At 43.2% G+C, this 18,537-nt stretch overlaps 1 protein-coding gene across 1 annotated transcript in view; it reads right to left on the reverse strand.

Moving 5' to 3' along the window:
* Positions 1 to 6,794: 6,794 nt before the first annotated feature.
* EGFL6 (EGF like domain multiple 6) overlaps positions 6,795 to 18,537 on the reverse strand; it is a 186,845-nt gene continuing 175,102 nt past the window's right edge. The window contains exons 11-12 of the mRNA XM_088481197.1: positions 9,824 to 10,089; positions 6,795 to 7,100 (exon numbers count right to left, since the gene is read on the reverse strand). Coding sequence (XP_088337323.1) covers positions 7,008 to 7,100; positions 9,824 to 10,089 — 359 coding nt within the window. The 3' untranslated portion in view covers positions 6,795 to 7,007. The remainder of the gene's footprint in view (positions 7,101 to 9,823; positions 10,090 to 18,537) is intronic.

An 18,537-nucleotide genomic window follows, 5' to 3' on the forward strand; every position in this document is an offset into this window, starting at 1 on the left:
ATGCGCAGAGTCCAAAATCTGTAGGCTATGTGCGAACGCAGCCTAGTGAACGGGTCTGAATCGGGCCCAGAATATCTAGGTCCAGACCAAGGCATATTTTCCTACTCTCACGGAATGGCCGCAAGGTTCCCGAAAATCATGCCGCGCTCCTGGCTGTCCGGAAAAGAATGAAGTCTTCTCAGCCACTGGCAACCCCCCGCTGCCGCCCACTTACCGTGAACAAGTGGACGGTCCGGGGGGGGGGGGGGGGCAATGATGCGATTTACCATGAATTGCATCATCGTAGCCCCACCCCCTGCTATACAATGTCTGTGCTCAGCACTGTATAGCAGGAAAGTCGACATGTATGGACCAAGGTTGTCCTGTTTAGTGCTGATTATATTCATAAGTGCAAAATATGTACTTCTATGCAAACCAAGAAGTTTTGCATGGAAGTACAGAAGCTAGTTTTAATTTTGAGAGAAATTATTTAAATAATTGGGTGGCATTAACATTTGCATTCCATGTTTTGCAGTAGGGAACACAGACATTTCCTCCTCGCATAAGAACTTCTGAGTGCACTTCAACCATGTAATAAAAAGCTAAATCAAGATAAACTAAACAGTTGAAATGAATAAAGAGAATAGTTGTAAAGTGATGGTAGGTTGTAATGTCGATGTTGTCATAGCTGGCAGGGTCGCCCAATGTGGGGCACACATGTCGGTGGGGCTTGCCCGGCATGCCCGACTGATGTTACCAGTTTATAACCACTTAATTGACAAGGTCACATGATATTCAACTGCCACCAGACAGGCTTTTACTGACACATGCCATGCAACAGTGCACTCCTCCATCAAATCAAATCTGCAGTACTGATTTCCTACTGCTGGTCCTTTCCTGGGCTGTGACCTAGTGGCAGAGCCATAGCTACACACTTAGCACCCTGGGCGTGAGAGAGCACCGGCCTACCTCCTGGCCTGGAACAAAATAAATTATATATCTGTCGAGATGCTGACTACATACCATATATATATACAGTCAGGTCCATAAATATTGGGACATTGACAGAATTTTCATATTTTGGCCTCTATTCACCACCACAATGGCTTTGAAAAGAAACAAACAAGATGTGATTTAACTGCAGACTTTCAGATTTAATTTGAGGGTAATTACATTCAAATCAGGTGAACGGTGTAGGAATTACAATGGTTTCTATATGTGCCTCCCACTTTTTAAGGGGCCAAAAGTAATGGGACAAACTAAACAATCCTAAATCTAACTTTCACTTTTTAATACTTTGTTGCAAATCCTTTGCAGGCAATTACAGCCTGAAGTCTGGAACGCATAGACATCACCAGACGCTGGGTTTCATCCCTGGTGATGCTCTGCCAGGCCTCTACTGCAAATGTCTTCAGTTCCTGCTTGTTCTTGGGGCATTTTCCCTTCAGTTTTGTCTTCATCAAGTGAAATGCATGCTCAATCGGATTCAGGTCAGGGGATTGACTTGGCCATTGCATAACATTCCACTTTTTAGCCTTAAAAAACTCTTTGGTTGCTTTTGCAGTATGCTTCGGGTCATTGTCCATCTGCACTGTGAAGCGCTGTCCAATGAGTTCTGAAGCATTTGACTGAATATGAGCATATAATATTGCCTGAAACACTTCAGAATTCATTCTGCTGCTTTTGTCAGCAGTCACATCATCAATAAATACAAGGGAACCAGTTCCATTGGCAGCCATACATGCCCACGCCATGACACTACCACCACCATGCTTCACTGATGAGGTGGTATGTTTTGGATCATGAGCAGTTCCTTTCCTTCTCTTCTCTTCCCATCACTCTGGTACAAGTTGGTCTTTGTCTCATCTGTCAATAGGATGTTGTTCCAGAACTGTAATGGCTTTTTTAGATGTTGTTTGGCAAACTGTAATCTGGTCTTCCTGTTTTTGTGGCTCACCAATGGTTTGCATCTTGTGGTGAACCCTCTATATTCACTCTTGTGAAGTCTTCTCTTGATTGTTGACTTTGACACATATACATCTACCTCCTGGAGAGTGTTCTTGATTTGGCCAACTGTTGTGAAGGGGTTTTTCTTCACCAGGGAAATAATTCTTTTGTCATCCACCACAGTTGTTTTCCGTGGTCTTCCGGGTCCTTTGGTGTTGCTGAGCTCTCCGGTGCGTTCTTTCTTTTTAAGAATGTTCCAAACAGTTGATTTGGCCACACCTAATGTTTTTGCTATCTCTCTGATGGGTTTGTTTTGATTTTTCAGCCTAATGATGGCTTGCTTCACTGATAGTGACAGCTCTTTGGATCTCATATTGAGAGTTGACAGCAACTGATTCCAAATGCAAATGTCACACCTAGAATCAACTCCAGACCTTTTACCTGCTTAATTGATAATGAAATAATGAGAGAATAGCCCACACCTGTCCATGAAATAGCTTTTGAGTTAATAGTCCCATTACTTTTGGCCCCTTAAAAAGTGGGAGGCACATATTGAAACTGTTGTAATTCCTACACCGTTCACCTGATTTGGATGTAATTACCCTCAAATTTAATCTGAAAGTCTGCAGTTAAAGCACATTGTGTTTGTTTCATTTCAAAACCATTGTGGTGGTGAATAGAGGCCAAAATATGAAAATTCTGTCAATGTCCCAATATTTATGGACCTGACTGTATATGTATAAATATATATATATATATATATATATATATATATATATATATATGAAATATTTTGGAGATTTTGTCTTCCAATGAATTTGACCCCCTGCCCTTCTCATATATGTTGTGACAAAGGGGTGGAAACTTTGGAGAAGACAAAACACGGAAGCATATAATACTCAGATTTTAATTGGCCTGGGGTGTATGAGGTGATAAAGAAGTTTTGCCGGACATGTCCGGTATGTCAGAGAATATGTCCAAAGCCGAACTACCAGGCCCCACTAGTTCCCATTCCCGTGATGCAGAAAAAAAAGTTCCCATAAGGGATGATCTTTCTCCAAAGCTGAGATGACATACAGAGGAAATGATTTAGAGGAACCTTGAGGTGTTTTTTAATGTATCTAGGCCAGGGAGTCTACATAAAGCTGCAGATGCCCTTTCTTACCAAAATGTGGTGCCCGCGTCACCGAGGTTGATGTCGCTAAGGGGAGGGGTATGTGACAATGAAGCTTATTTGCCACACCTCCCTACAGGGGGATAGGTAAAAACCCAAGGAGTCTGCAGGAACAAGCTGCTGACAGGGTTAAATTCCCTCTGGGTTTCTATTGTAGGACACAAACACACAGGTGCACCAGATGGGGATAACTGATTTGTCGTTTTCTATGATTGGTTTGTAGTGCTTAGATGGAGGATAAAGCACTGTCTGTTCTGTGGGCAGGGTGACTGATGCCAGTTAGTTTGCCAGGGACTAGGCAGTCGAATTGTATCTAGCTAGAGGGGTCATCTGGTGTCATCCTGATAAAAGTCTGCTGTGCTATTTGTGGCATGAATAAAAAAAACATTGTTTTCCCAGAAGGAAGTTGTGTTGGTGTGTCATCTGTAGGGTGGCAATATTACAATGCATATTTTATAATTTTGTGCCTCAAGACCACCCCTACCCCTTCCCATGTACATATTTTTAATGATTTTGTCTTTTCATCACCAGCACCCATTATGCAAAATATTTAACGACTACCCCTCCTTCCTAACCACTCATCACCATCACCCCTTACATATTATATGTTATGATTTTGTCCACCGTATACTGTATATTTTTACTAACAATCCTCTTTAACATATTTATTAAGCCTTCTAGGGCCAGGCTGGGGTCACTGCATTTCCTCCAGCACCTCCAATTACTCCAGATCAGCTGCAGCAGGGGGAATGATGATCAGTCCTCCTCTGAGACACACTCTGCTGCGCTCTCCTTGAGGGGGTAACACCACTGGGGGTATCTATTGCTACTGGGAGGTTAGGGTAATAATAAACCAGAAGGAATTATTGCTACTGGGGGTGTAGTGTAATGCTACATTGTGGAAAAATGGACACTACTTTGGGGTAGATTTTATGGGGTTGGGTATGAGATGCTGGCTATCAGAATACCAACAGTGCCATCCCGACACTAACCCTTACGTTGCCCCAACCTAACCTCCCCCCTAGTGCCTAAACCTAACCTCCCCCTCCCCACACCCTAAGCCTAACCTTCTACCCTTAGTGCCTAACCCCCAATACTTACCTTTGGGATGCCGGCAGTCGAGATTCTACAGTCAGGATCCCGACTACTGTCAGGATTCCGGCGCCAAAATTTAGACCGTCAGCATCCCGTGTGCCCGGATGCTGACTACATCCCGATTTTATGCTACAATGGGGAGATATGGACACTGGGAGAACTGGAGAACCTTTGACACAGGTGTGTGTAATGCCACTGGGGAATAATGCCCCAGAAAGGAGTGTAATCCTACAATGGGGATATATGCATACTAAGGGCTTCGATGGAGACCTATGGCCACAGGAGAAGGAAGAATAATGCTACAGGGTCATCAAGACTACAATGAAGAAGGCCCAGGATCAACATTTATCAGAGGGCCCATAATTCTTATGCATGACCCTGGTAGTAGGTTGTACTATCATTACTGCAAAAATGCAAGACTGTACACAGATATGTTTTATGGGATCATTATGTGTCAGCAGATTTTGTGGTTTGTACATGAGCTTAAGGAGTATATTTACTAAATTGGGGGTTTTTAGAAGTAGAGATGTTGCCTATAGCAACTAATCAGTTATTTTATTATTAATTTTATTTATTACCAGTTATTTATCTAGCGTGTGCTATACAGAGAATATTTGTCCATTCACATCAGTCCCTGCCACAGCAGAGCTTACAGTCTATGTTCCCTACCACATGTACATGCACACACTAATGCAGGCCATACACTAGCGCGTATTCGGGCCGATTACACGATTTTAGACGTGTCGTATGATGAATTGTGTGAACATCGTGTAGTGTTTAGGTAGGAATACGATCCCGCCGCTGTTCTATCGTATCTTATGATCAGATGTGCAGCCCATATTATCCGTCGTGAACGTATGCAGATCGTGCCGTGTATTTGTGCATTGTGCGTCCGAGTGGCGTCATTTCAATGACATTCAGCAGGGTAAAAACTAAGCCTCACTAGTCACTGAGCAAACAGAAGTGCACAGACCTTAAAATGGCTGAAGTTTTTTATACCCCCCAGCGAAGCCCAGCCCTCTATTTAAATTAAGGCCCAATTATTATTATTATTATCCTTTATTTATATGGCGCCACAAGTGTTCCACAGCGTCATACCTATTGATTGAGCGCATGTTTTTGGTGAGGCAGACGATCAATTGTATCACGACCCGTCATATAGGGGGGAATCATCGTACGGCAGATTGTATGTAAATCGTGTGTGAAAAAAAGCACCAAATCGTGCGCCCAGGTGCATAATGCTGGCCATACACTAGTACAATGTAATTCATCGTACGTTTTCCTTTGAACTCCCCGGCAGCTCCCTGGAAGTCCCGGCCGTACGATTTGGTGCTTTTTTCACACACGTTCTGCATACGATTACGATAGATAATATGGGCTGCACATCTGATCATAAGATACGATAGAACAGCGGTGGGAGCGCGCATTGGATCGTATCCTACCTAAATACTACACAATTTCCACACAATGCATCGTACGACGCGTCTAAAATCGGGCAATCGGCCCGAAATCGCGCTAGTGTATGGCCAGCGTTACACACTAGGGTTAATTCTGGTTATAAGCAAATTAACTTACCAGTATATTTTGGAATGTGGGAGGAAACAGGAGGACCCATAGGAAACTTATGCAAGCACAGGGAGAATACTTTTATCTAGCACTTTCTAGGAAATAATAACTAGGATCTGATTGGTTGCTATGGGCAACATCTCCACTTCTAAAAACCCGCACTTTAGTAAATATAACCCTGAATGTTTTGCAACACTAATAATATGTTATCTAAAACAAAAAAAAAAATAATGACAAAAAAATCTCTAGATAATAGAGAATTGGTGAACATTTCATCAGCATATTCCATATTGAGAAGACACGTGCACTGAAATAAATGTGTATAATTGCCCATATGCAGGGCTATATGTATCTGCGTGTGTAGCAGTGAGTATTTGCATCTGCCCTATACTAGGTGCAGAAGATACGCCTAATAACAGGCACATATATGCTTGAACCCTTGTCTGCATAGGCTGCAGAAAATGACCTTTCTACACTTTGCCTGTGTGAGAACGCACTTCCACACTCCTGTTCTGCCTCTACACTATATGTAATCAAAATGCTCATGACTGCATTGCCATACTTGCACGCACCCATTTTCTGAGCATGCACAGTGCACATATATAAATGAGCTATGCTCCACAAACAGCATCAGTCCATTATTGGGAAAATATACAGTATATAGCTTGTTTGCATTGCAGTGGCTTTTTGTGTGCATGCTTACAGTTCATGGTAAAGTACATCATTGTGACAGCAAAGTAATATTAGATGAACAGAAGCTTACCTACTGTGCTATGTTAAATCAAGTATGTCTGTTTTCATAGTGCACACATTGGTGCTGTCTAATACTTTTCAGTACGAAAGAACGTGAAAAAGGAAATTAATTATATAGGAAAGTAATTATATAAGATACAGATGCAGCCAATAATTCAGTGGCAGCTGGAAAAATCAATTGTCAGAAATGACAAACGTACAAAATGGCATAATTTTACAAAACAAAAATAAAAATACTAAGCACCATTTTGGAGAGTAGTATATGGTTATAAAACACTTTGTAAAACATAACTCCAGAATAAACAGTACTAATATTCCACAACATGGTCATACATATATCTCTTGTTTGTAAACATGACATTATTGTGGTTAAGTTATACTAAATCACATTTCTCAGAATAAAAATACTGTTTCCTTTTGTGTAATAAAAGTAAGGCACATGTCAATTAGCATTGTATACAGTACAGTTAAATGAAGTAATGTTATCTCAGGCTCAATCTTCAGGACATGGACCAGAGACAAGAAAGACATTGTCCAGTGCCATCTCTCCATCTTTTCCCTTCCCACGTTCAGATTCAAATGTAATCTGCAAATAAACAACACAATAAGGGGTTAACAGCGTGTTTGTCCAATAATCAAGTTAACATAAATACATTCATGTTCTTTTTTTCTTGACTTGTTTTATGATAATATAACAACATATATTAAACTAAATAAACTATGGGGAAAAACACTTTTATGGACTCAATATTTTAATAGGTAAATAAGGTTGAAAGGAACATATTGAATTTAATATAAATAAGAATAGAAATCCTATTCATACTTATTCTCAAACAGTCTAATCGTGTTTTCTTTTTTCATCCACTTTCCAAGAAAACAATTATATTGCTCTAAACATTTAATGAAACTGGAAAGCAAATAAAAAGATTAAGATTACTTATCCTGAGGGACAAAAAAACTTTTGTTTCATGCTTTTATATGTTTGTTTGTTTATGCATTTTTATTATGTTTATTTAAAATAATGCAAATAATACCAAAGCAAAGCGAAATATTTGGTAAAAAATATAGAAAGAGATGTGTACAGTATGAAGAGAATTTTGGTGATTAAAATAAAATAAAAAGAAATAATTTTAACTAACTTTACTAGAGGCTAATTGAGCTACAATTGTATCTAATACAGACAGTGAACTACTGTTTCAATATAAAAGACACATAGTTACCTTAATTATGGGCAACACTTTCAACTAGCTGGAGTCTATCTAATGCTGGCCATACACGCTACAATTATCAGGGCAATCCGACGATATCAGGCGGATCGCCCCTATAATTGTAGCGTGTGGGGGGGGGCGACCGAGGGTTAAATATTGCTCGGTCGGGCATGCAGGATTGTCCAGCATGCCCGTCCGATACGATATTTACCCGGTAAACTGTCGGCCACATCAGGCAGTGTATGCCCAGCGAGGCCGACAGATATTTCCTGGGTTCCTTCCTACGGAAGGAACAAGGAAACGTCTCCTCCCCCGGGGGTGGAGCGCGGATGCCGGGCTGATACACTGTGAGAGAAATCTCACAGTGTATGCCGGCGACATCTGCGGCTGGCAGGCTGCCAGATAAAATGTCTGTCGGTCTGACAGACATTTTATCTGGCCGTGTATGCCCAGCATAAGATATGTTCTGAGAATAGCAGCTATAAATGTGTACGAATTTATCAGTACATAGAATCAAATTATAATATAACCAGACATTAATATTAAGATAAAAGATTAAACTCTTTATTGAAAGACATGAAAATAAGACACTCGACTATTTAAAAGAATTTATTTTTATTTTAATCACCAAAATTCTCTTTATACTGTACACATCTCTTTGAATATTTTGAACCAAATATTTCACTTTGCTTTGGTATTATTTGCATTATTTTAAATAAACATAATAAAGGTTATATTTTAGTTCTGTGCACCATATACAGATTCCTTTCCTCTTTCTTTTTCAATAAATGTATCTTCTGGATCTGTGGTAGCACCCCCCATTAGAATTAAGACTGAGGGGCCTAGTTACTAAGCAGTGTTAGGAGACAGAGTGAAAAGTGATAAGTGTGTGATAAGGTGCCAGCCAATCAGCTCCCACCTGTCATCTCACAGGCTGTGTTTGAAAAATGACAGTTGGGAGCTGATCACACACTTATCACTTTTCACTCTGTATCATTGCACTGCTTAGTAAATAGACCCCTGAGAATCATTACTACTAGGGGCAGTTTCTGTACATTCTGATAATAATCTCCTGTGCAACAGATCTCTTTCTCTACTCTATCAATATGTTTTTTATAACCAATAATGTACTAAGGGTTTTTCTTATACAGCTGTATAAAAGTGGGCCTGCAGTGCTTATGTTATTGCCCAAATGTGAATATCTGCTGTTTTTGCTCCCTGTATGTGACTCTTTGTGCAATCATTTGCAGGGTTGTAGGGAATGTGCATGTCGGAAATGGTAAAAACAATCATAGTAAATGCTGTCTACTATGAGTTTAATAATGATATCTGACACAAATTTCTTACATTATAATGACCATTCGATTGCCCAATATATTTATCTCACATGCTCGTTACAGCATATCATTATCCATTCTTTAAGAACTCAATGCAATAAACATCAATTCCAAATAAAAAAACAAAGTACAAATAGTTGATAAAAATGGTGATTACCTCTGTATAGTTACAGCCCACCAAGGGCTAACGTGCAGCAGTACAGTGAAGTACAGGTCCTCCAAATAAAAGAGAGCTGAAGCAAGCATGATGACCAATAAACCCTCCTGTTATTGTGGTGTGATGACAGATTGATCAGCCTATAGCAGTGTGGAGTCTGAGATTGGTTGTGTCTTCAGGTGGTTGGCTAGTGAACTCCCTATTTAACTGTTAACTGTGAGAGTGGTTGGCATGAAAGAATGGTGCACTGGTGAGATTCCTTTCAATACACTCTGTAGGCTGATTTTACCCTACTGGGGTAAACAGCTCCACCTCAGTGGGTGGGTTTCGTGTGTGTTGTTGGTATGGGAGTCAGAGACCCCTCACTTCTCTTTGCTGTTAGAGAAAAAGGGCCGTACAATTTTTTTTTAGTATATATATATATATATATATTTATTTATATTTACATAGTGTTTAAGTCCTTATCGGTTATTTGTTATGTATTTGAAGCAAAAGCTGTCATCAGCCACTGCCGCCAATATTTACTCAGATTTTCGAGCAACAGTTTTATCATCTCCCCTGTGTTCTGAGACTAGAACTAGCCAGGAAACACTCTGTGATGACTTACAGTGCTGGTTGTCCTGCTGTGTCTCTTGGGTATTTCAATTCTTGCTATCCTCCATCCCTCGTCCTTACTCCTGCTCTCCTCCCATGCGGGATTGTTGTTCTCATCCATATATACACGCAGTTTCCCAACTTTTTCTCCAACGATTTGATAGGTAAATGTCAAACAGAACTTTGTGTCGGCTTTTAAATTTGCAAGTGGAAGTTTCAAACGTCCAATATCTTTCTTGTGACCAACATTTGCTGGAACTGACAGATAAAATCCGGAACCTGATACATAAAAGAAAATTACTTTCATATAGTCACTTAAAGAAAATGCAGGGCCTTTTCATTTATTTATTTATTTATTACCAGTTATTTATATAGCGCACACATATTCCGCAGCGCTTTACAGAGAGTATCTGGCCATTCACATCAGTCCCTGCCCCAGTGGAGCTTACAATCTATGGGGGTCATTCAGACCCGTTCGCGAGCAAAGGACGCTCGCAAACGGGTCGATGTTGCCCCACTGCGCATGCGCACGACGGAGGGAGCTCCGTCGTGCGCATGCACGAGACCCGGACTGCGACAGCCAAGCTGTCGCTCCGGGTCTCGCACCAAAGGGGGCGTGCTGTCGATGTTGATTGACAGCACGCCCCCTTTGGTGAGCGTGCCTGCCAGACGGAGGCGTTCCCATGGGAACGCCTACTGTCTGAAGCCGGCCCCACTGACATCACTAGTGATGTCAGTGGGAGTGATATTGGCTCTGATAGAGCCAAAATCACTCCAGGGCTTGCGGCAACGAGACCCTACCGCAGGGTCTCCGTCGCAAGCCCGATGGTCGCGATGGTCAAGACCATCGCGACCATCATCATGGATGCTCGCTATAGCTGTGGGTGGTAACCCACAGCTATGCGAGCGTCCATGAGGACGCTAAAAAAAAAGGTAGGAGGGCCCTGATTGAGAGCGAGCGCTCTGGTCAGAGCGTTCAGCTCTGAATCAGGCCCTATATTCCCTATCACATGCTCACACACATACACACTAGGGTCAATTTTGTGGGGAGCCAATTAACCTACCAGTATATTTTTGGAGTGTGGGAGGAAACCGGAGTACCCGGAGGAAACCCACGCAAGCACAGGGAGAATATACAAACTCCACACAGTTGGTGCTGCAAATTAGAGCAATAGTAAATGCCACAAATATTACATCTACATAATAATTCTACAGTCTGTCCTGAATCAAATGTGCAGTGGGAGCATGTCTAACTCTGGACAGACTCGTACCCTTGTCTCTCCCCACTAATGGCTCCCATTGCCGGGAGATGGAGAGGAGGTGCCGCTTGAAAATGCGGACAGAGGGCCTGATTCAGCAGTGTACGATTGTGCTCTACTGAACGCAGATCCCAGATGGCCGGGAATCTGCGCAGGCGTCTGATCCGTTCTGTGTATGTGCAGAACGGGTCTGCAATCCCGCAAGCAGACTGGCAGCGGGCTGTCATTGATTGACAGTCTGCTGCCTTTTGTGGGCGGGAGGGGGGCGTGATGGCCTCCGTTTTCCAAAATGGAGGCACGTCGCCGCCGTTAGGGGGGAGGGAAGAGGCCAGGATCTCCATCAGCTAGCAGAGATTTCCTGGTCTGTTCCGCTCATCTGCAGCAGCCGACTTGCGTGACACAATAACACCTTAGCAAGCTGATGTTCCCGCAGATTATCCAATGCTGCGTTGTACAACGCTCGCTCAGATAACTAATGGATGCAGACATAGTGAAAGGAGAGAGAAGAAAAACTCTCTTTTTGGGGGGCACTCAGCTGTAAATAGTATGTATCAAAATGGTTAATAATTAACTTTTGTAGAGTATACATTAAAATACAATAGCAGGTCCAAACAAGCTAACTTCTACGAATACAGAACACAGGGACACAGACATGAACATATAATAAAAGCAAGGTCTCAATTATTAAGAAGCCAAGTGAAATATTACTAAGTTATGTTTATAAGGTCAATCAACTGTGGTGGTATTTATATCCACCTGGATATCTAATTATCCTAGTAAAAGTAATATCTTATGCTAGCACAATGGCTAATCACAATTACAGCAAGCACAGAAACATTAGTCAGCTCGATAATAAGGTATGTTGTCTTATAGAAGAATGAAAATGCTTGAAAAAATTTTGGCAAAAGTAACGTAAAGAGATATACACCAATCAATTAAATTGACCGACAAATATATCAACATGTGTATATATCCATGACAGAACATCCATAAGTCACCTAAAAATTAATCCAGGCACAAGCGGACAGATAAGTAAAGGCACCAAGGAATAAGGTTGTGACTACTCCCTTCTAGGATATCAAAATGGCAGCTGCTGCATCTCATTATAATGTGTCAGTGAATGACATGTGAGCGTACCGTCTTGCTTCCCCAGGGTTGGGAATAAGTACAATGGACATCTGCTTTTGGACCAAGTACACCAGAGGGTTCTGGTGTGCGTATATATTGCAGGAGCCTCCTATAACAGGGTGCCAATGAGAGTGCCCATATGGAATATAAGATAATAGGAGATCGTATACTCTGTATCACACAGCATGGAATCGCAGTCTGTGCTGCTGCCAGTCACATACCAATTAAGTAGAGGTGAGTGGTGGGAAGCACAGATCACGCATGTAGTGTGAGAAAAAGATGAAAAGTACAGCTACAGTGTGACTTATCCAGTGTGAGCAGAGCCCTGTTGCTTATAAGCATTGAAGGGTCATGTGCTCACGCATAAGATGTGTAGTCACCACATGTGCTAAAAGTAGGAAGAAAGTATAGAAAGTACCTGGGTGCTCATACATAGAGAGCCGGCGTCAGGTGGAGAGGATCTGTCATGGAAAGCCTGTGACTGTGCTGCTGTGCTGAATCCCGCCTGTACACAGCGGGATTCGCGGGTCTGAGACGCGCGTTTCACTCATCGCTTCCTCAGTCAGATGCCAATCTGATTTTATTACCGTGGACTATTTATTCTTAGTACTAATTACCCATTATTCATATGATCCTGTGCTCAAACTACTTTCCCTATGCCCCTTCCCTTGGTTTTCAACTAATGGATGCAGTCGGCGTGGTAACCTCCTGCTGCAATACCATATTTACAAGGACAGAATTGTAAAGCTCCTTGCGTGCAGTTTAGCAATTCCGACCCAAGCTGAATGACCAAGCTGAATGACCCCCAGGGTAAGTAGGGGAGGGGGACCCCTTGATGCAGTGAATGCCAGGTCCAGTATACTGGTTCTTTATAAGAGATTAATGTGGACATACTGTATTGCAGACCAAAGATAGCACTGACCATCTGTTAGTATGTATTCACTCTTAACATTAGCAACTGCTTAATATTGTGACATAGAGTCAAGGCTAGAATATTTACACATTAGCAAAGGTGCATTTCCAACTTTGCCTATGCTACACTTGGTTTACCACGGTAATGATGGGACTTTTGCCTACGTGATACAAAACTGTCTCAAAGGCAAATCACATCCTAAGCAATAAGGTTCTAATACAAACAAATGTTCTGGCTTTTGTCTGAAAGTGATTGGAAAGTCTAAATAAGGCATCTATAAAATCAGAGCCAAATTACATCAGTCCACAGTTGTCACGCTGGGCGGCGGGTTTTTGAAAGCCGAGGTCTGAGGCTGTGGGAGGAGGCGAAGGCGAGGGGCCTGGACGTATGATCTCCGCATCCACAAGTCTTGGTCATTGGTTAGACCTAGTCAATGGTGCGGAGTCTAACTCACAAGGAGGTGTTCGCCAGTGACCCCTCCGAGCGGGATATGGGCTTGTGCGGCTCCCTGTAAGCAGGTCACGGTCCTTTGACTTGGTGACCAAGGCCTGCAGGGAAAAGAGAATCAAAACACCCATGGCCCAAGGGTAATGCCTGGAATAGGCATGTGGGGAGTGGGATAGAACTCCTGGCTGGAGAAAGGCACATGAGGTGCTGGCTAGAGAGGTATGGAGATTTATTGGTAGGCTGAGGTAACAGCTGGATATCCCACGAAGTATATACCGGATTGCCGGCCGGAGATCATGCACTAGGGTGCAATGAGACGAAGGGTTAACCTGCACACAGGCTGTGATGGTGAAAGCACTGCGATGAGATGAAGGGTTAACTTGCACACAGGCTGTGATGGTAAAAGCACTGCGGTGAGATGAAGGGTTAACTTGCACACAGGCTGTGATGGTAAAAGAACTGTGATGAGATGAAGGGTTAACTTGCACACAGGCTGTTGCTTAGTAAAGGCACTGTGGAGAGATGGAGGTTAAACTTGCACACAGGCTGTTGATTAGTAAAGGCACTGTGGAGAGATGGAGGTTAGCTTTCACACAGGCTGTTGATAGTAAAGGCACTGTGGAGAGATGGAGGTTAAACTTGCACACAGGCTGTTGATAGTAAAGGCACTGTGGTGAGATAGCTTAGAAGCTCTGGAAGAAACACACTGGAAGCACGATACTCCTCTAGTTACACTAGCGGCGACAATGATTGTTCAGGCAACTACCTGGAGCACAGGAGCCGGATATATACCCCTGGAAGCCTGCTGATAGGCCCACAGCATCAGCTGACCAGCTGGGCCACTCAGGGAAGGAAGTACTGACATAGGGAAAGTGTCACGGTGGCGCCCATGACGGAAACTGCGATCCCCGCTCACCGGGTCGCCTGACACCACAGCTACATGGTGAATGCTCAGCTCCTCCCACGTCGCCGCGCCAGCCGCCCGACTACCCGGGAAGTCAGAGGAAGCCGGCGGGACGGCCGATCCCCGGCTGAACTCTGACAGTACCCCCCCCTTTCAGGGTGGACACCGGACACCCCCCAGGCTTGCCAGGAAATTTGAGGTGGAAGGCTCGAATTAATTGAGGTGCATGAACATCTGTGGCTCTGATCCAGGCCCTCTCCTCAGGACCATAACCCTTCCAATCAAGGAGGTATTGGAGAATGTTGGATCTAAACCGAGAATCCAGAATCTTCCCAACTTCGAATTCTGTACCTTGAATAGTTTGTACTTGAGGTAATTTAGGAGAGGTGGTTTGGAACCGATTTAACATCAAAGGTCGCAATAGAGAAATATGAAAGGTACTAGATATCTTCAATTGAGGTGGGAGCTCCAATTTATACGCAACAGGATTGATCACTTTGTGAATGCGGTACGGACTAATGAAGCGTGGGGCCAGCTTCATATTGGGAACTTTCAGTCGGATGTTCCTAGTAGATACCCAGACTTTATCTCCAACTCTCAGCAGAGGAACCGCGACCCGTCGTCTGTCAGCGAATCTTTTATAATTCTTGGATGATTGTTTCAACGAGGCATGGATCTTCTTCCAAATGGTTGAAAAAGATTCTACAATGTCAGTAACTGCAGGGACCTCCACCGAAGGTAAATGTTGGAAATCTGGAATCCAGGGATGTTTACCAAAAACAGTATAAAAAGGTGTGGAATTGGAGGAAGTGTGGTACTTGAAGTTATGTGAACACTCGGCCCAAGGTAGTAAGTCCACCCAATCATCCTGTGAAGAGGACACAAAAAGTCTTATAAAGGTCTCCAGTTCCTGATTAACCCTCTCGGTTTGCCCGTTAGTTTGTGGGTGGTAAGCTGATGAATATTTTAATTTGGTTCCACAAGCGCTGCATAAGGCTCTCCAAAACTTGGCTATGAATTGGACTCCACGGTCGGAAACAATCTCTCTGCCAAATGGGGAGCAGATGGCAGACCTACTAATGGTATAAAATGCGCCATTTTTGAAAAACGATCCACCACTACCCATATGGTGTTATGTCCTTTGGAGCGTGGAAGCTCAGAGATAAAAATCCATGGATATATGGGTCCAAGGAATAGAAGGAACGGGTAACGGGCGTAGAAGACCTACACTTTTTTTGCGAGAAACTTTATGCTGTGAGCATTTTACACATGACAAAATAAATTCTTGAACATCTTTTCTCATCGAGGGCCACCAATAAGAACTCTGAAGAAACTTGTATGTTTTGAAAATACCAGAATGCCCAGCAAATAGAGAACTATGACCCTAGATTAACAACTTTTTCCGTAATTCGGGAGTCACAAAAACTTTCCCCGGAGGCGGAGTCAATATTTGAGTTGAAGCGAAGACCATAGGATCCAGGATTGGGCGAGATCTCAGATGAACTTCTTCCTGTGTGTCGAGTAGAAAAGACCGGCAGAGAGCATCCGCTTTTTTTGTTCAAATTACCGGGGCAAAATTGAAGCTTAATGTTAAACTTTGAGAAAAACAAGGACCAGCGGGCCTGCCTGGCGTTTAAGCGATGAGCTGTCTGAAGGTAAATTAAGTTTTTATGGTCAGTAATAATGGTAACTGGAAACATGGCCCCCTCCAAAAGATGATGCCACTACATTAACGCCAGACGCATAGCTAGGAGTTCTTGATCTCCAATCGCATAGTTTTTCTCTGCAGAGGAAAATTTACGAGAGAAGTATCCACATGGATGTTTCTTCCCGTCACTGGAAATTTGGGATAATACCACCCCTACACCCGCCGAAGAGGTATCCACTTCCACAAAAAATGGTTTATCCAGTTGGGGTTGGCAAAGGATAGGGGCAGTAGAGAATGCCTCTTTCAATCTCTGGAAGGCCTGTATGGCTGACTCCGGCCACTGGGCTGGGTTAGCGCCCTTCCGTGTGAGACTAGTAATGGGAGACACCAGAGTGGAAAAATTCGGTATGAACCACCTATAATAGTTTGAAAATCCCAAAAAACGTTGGGTAGCTTTTAAAGATTTTGGTAATGGCCATTCAGAGATCGCTTTCAGTTTCTCTGGATCCATTTGAATGGTTTCCCCAGAAATTATATGTCCTAGGAAAGGAACTGTGGTTTGTTCAAAGAGACACTTGGATAACTTTCCATAAAGGTGGTGTTTTCGAAGGCGAACTAGAACTTCTCGAACATGTTGGCGATGAGTTTGGAGATCCTTAGAAAAGATTAGAATATCATCTAAATAGACGATGACAAAGCTGTAGAGAATGTCCCGAAAGATTTCATTTACATAGCCTTGGAATATAGCCGGCGCATTACAGAGTCCAAAAGGCATTACCAGATATTCGAAATGACCATCTCTGGTATTGAAGGCGGTTTTCCACTCATCCCCAGCTTTGATTCGTATCAAATTGTATGCCCCACGAAGATCTAGTTTAGAGAACAATTTAGCTCCACGAACCTTGTCGAAAAGCTCAGGAATTAAAGGTAATGGATACCGATTTTTTACAATAATTTGGTTGAGGCTAAGTTAGTCTATACAGGGCCGGAGGCCTCCATCCTTCTTGCTCACAAAAAAGAACCCTGCCCCTGCAGGGGAGGAGGAAGGCCGTATGAACCCTTTGGCTAGATTTTCCTTAATGTAAGTTGCCATGGCGGCTGTTTCTGGAACTGACAAAGGATAGGTCCGGCCCGAGGGGGAATCTTCCCCGGGAGAAGTTCTATTCCACAATCCCACGACCGATGAGGAGGGAGTTGATCAGCAGCCTGCTCGCAGAAGACATCGGCAAAATCTTGATATGCTTGTGGTAGACTGGAGACAGAAGGATCTTTTGGCTTGTCGGTCGGAAGGAACTTTGCACCTGTACTGGGGTCCACAGAGTGGGTACGTACAGGAAGTACTTGGGTTAGGCACCGAAGGAAACAGTTTGGTCCCCATGATACAATTTGCATATTGGACCAATCAAAAGTAGGACTATGCTTCTTTAACCACGGTAAACCCAGAACCAGCTCGTAAGCAGAGTTAGGAAGTATGAGGAATTCAATGGTTTCTTGGTGCAGGTAACCAACCCTGAGGGTCACGGGCTGGGATTTCAAGGATATGGATTCACCTAGCACGGTTTTACCATCTACTCCAGAGAGCAGTAATTTGTCAGGTAAAGGTACCACCAAAATACCAAGGGACTGGATTAAAGATTTGGAAATAAAATTTCCCGCAGCACCGGAATCTATAAGGGCTTTAATATCCCTTGTCCTGAACTGGTGGGAAAGAGATACAGGCAATAAACTGTCAGTTAATTGGGAGTGCTTAAAAATGACCCCTAATTGAATAATCCCGACATCAACTAGGGTCTCGCATTTCCCACCAGCAGGGGACAATTCTTTAAGATTTGCTCAGGGGCACCGCAATAAAGACACAATTTATTTTGAAAGCGCCAATTGCATTCGGCCGTGGTTAGCCTGGTTCTGTTGATTTGCATAGGTTCCTCACCCCTGAAGGTGGGGGAATAGGATTGACTTCCTGAGGCTGGACGATCTCGAGGGCGATCCCCATGAACCTCTATTACCCCACCGCTCCCTATGGCGTAAATCAATCTTTATGCAGAGGGAAATAGTCTCAGAAAAAGACGTAGGTAAATCCCTGGATGCTAATTTGTCTTTCATCCTTTCGGACAACCCATGGAGGAAGGCTGCTTTGAGTGCTTCTTTGTTCCATCGAAGTTCCGATTCAAGGGTCTGAAACTGCACCACGTACTGTCCCACTGAGCGAGAATCTTGGCGGACACAGAGTAAGTCGGAGAAAGCAGAAACCGATCTGCCGGGCTCATCAAAAATCCGTTTGAAGGCTGTCACAAAGTCTTCGTATCTAGAAACTAACGGATCAGCCCGTTCCCAAAGAGGGGAAACCCAGTCCAATGCAGCCCCAAGTCTTGGTCGTTGGCTAGACCTAGTCAATGGTGCGGAGTCTAACTCACAAGGAGGTGTTCAC

Source organism: Taudactylus pleione, unplaced genomic scaffold (assembly GCF_031769625.1).
Source record: "Taudactylus pleione unplaced genomic scaffold, aTauple2 ptg000265l, whole genome shotgun sequence".
In the NCBI taxonomy this organism is placed as follows: domain Eukaryota; kingdom Metazoa; phylum Chordata; class Amphibia; order Anura; family Myobatrachidae; genus Taudactylus; species Taudactylus pleione.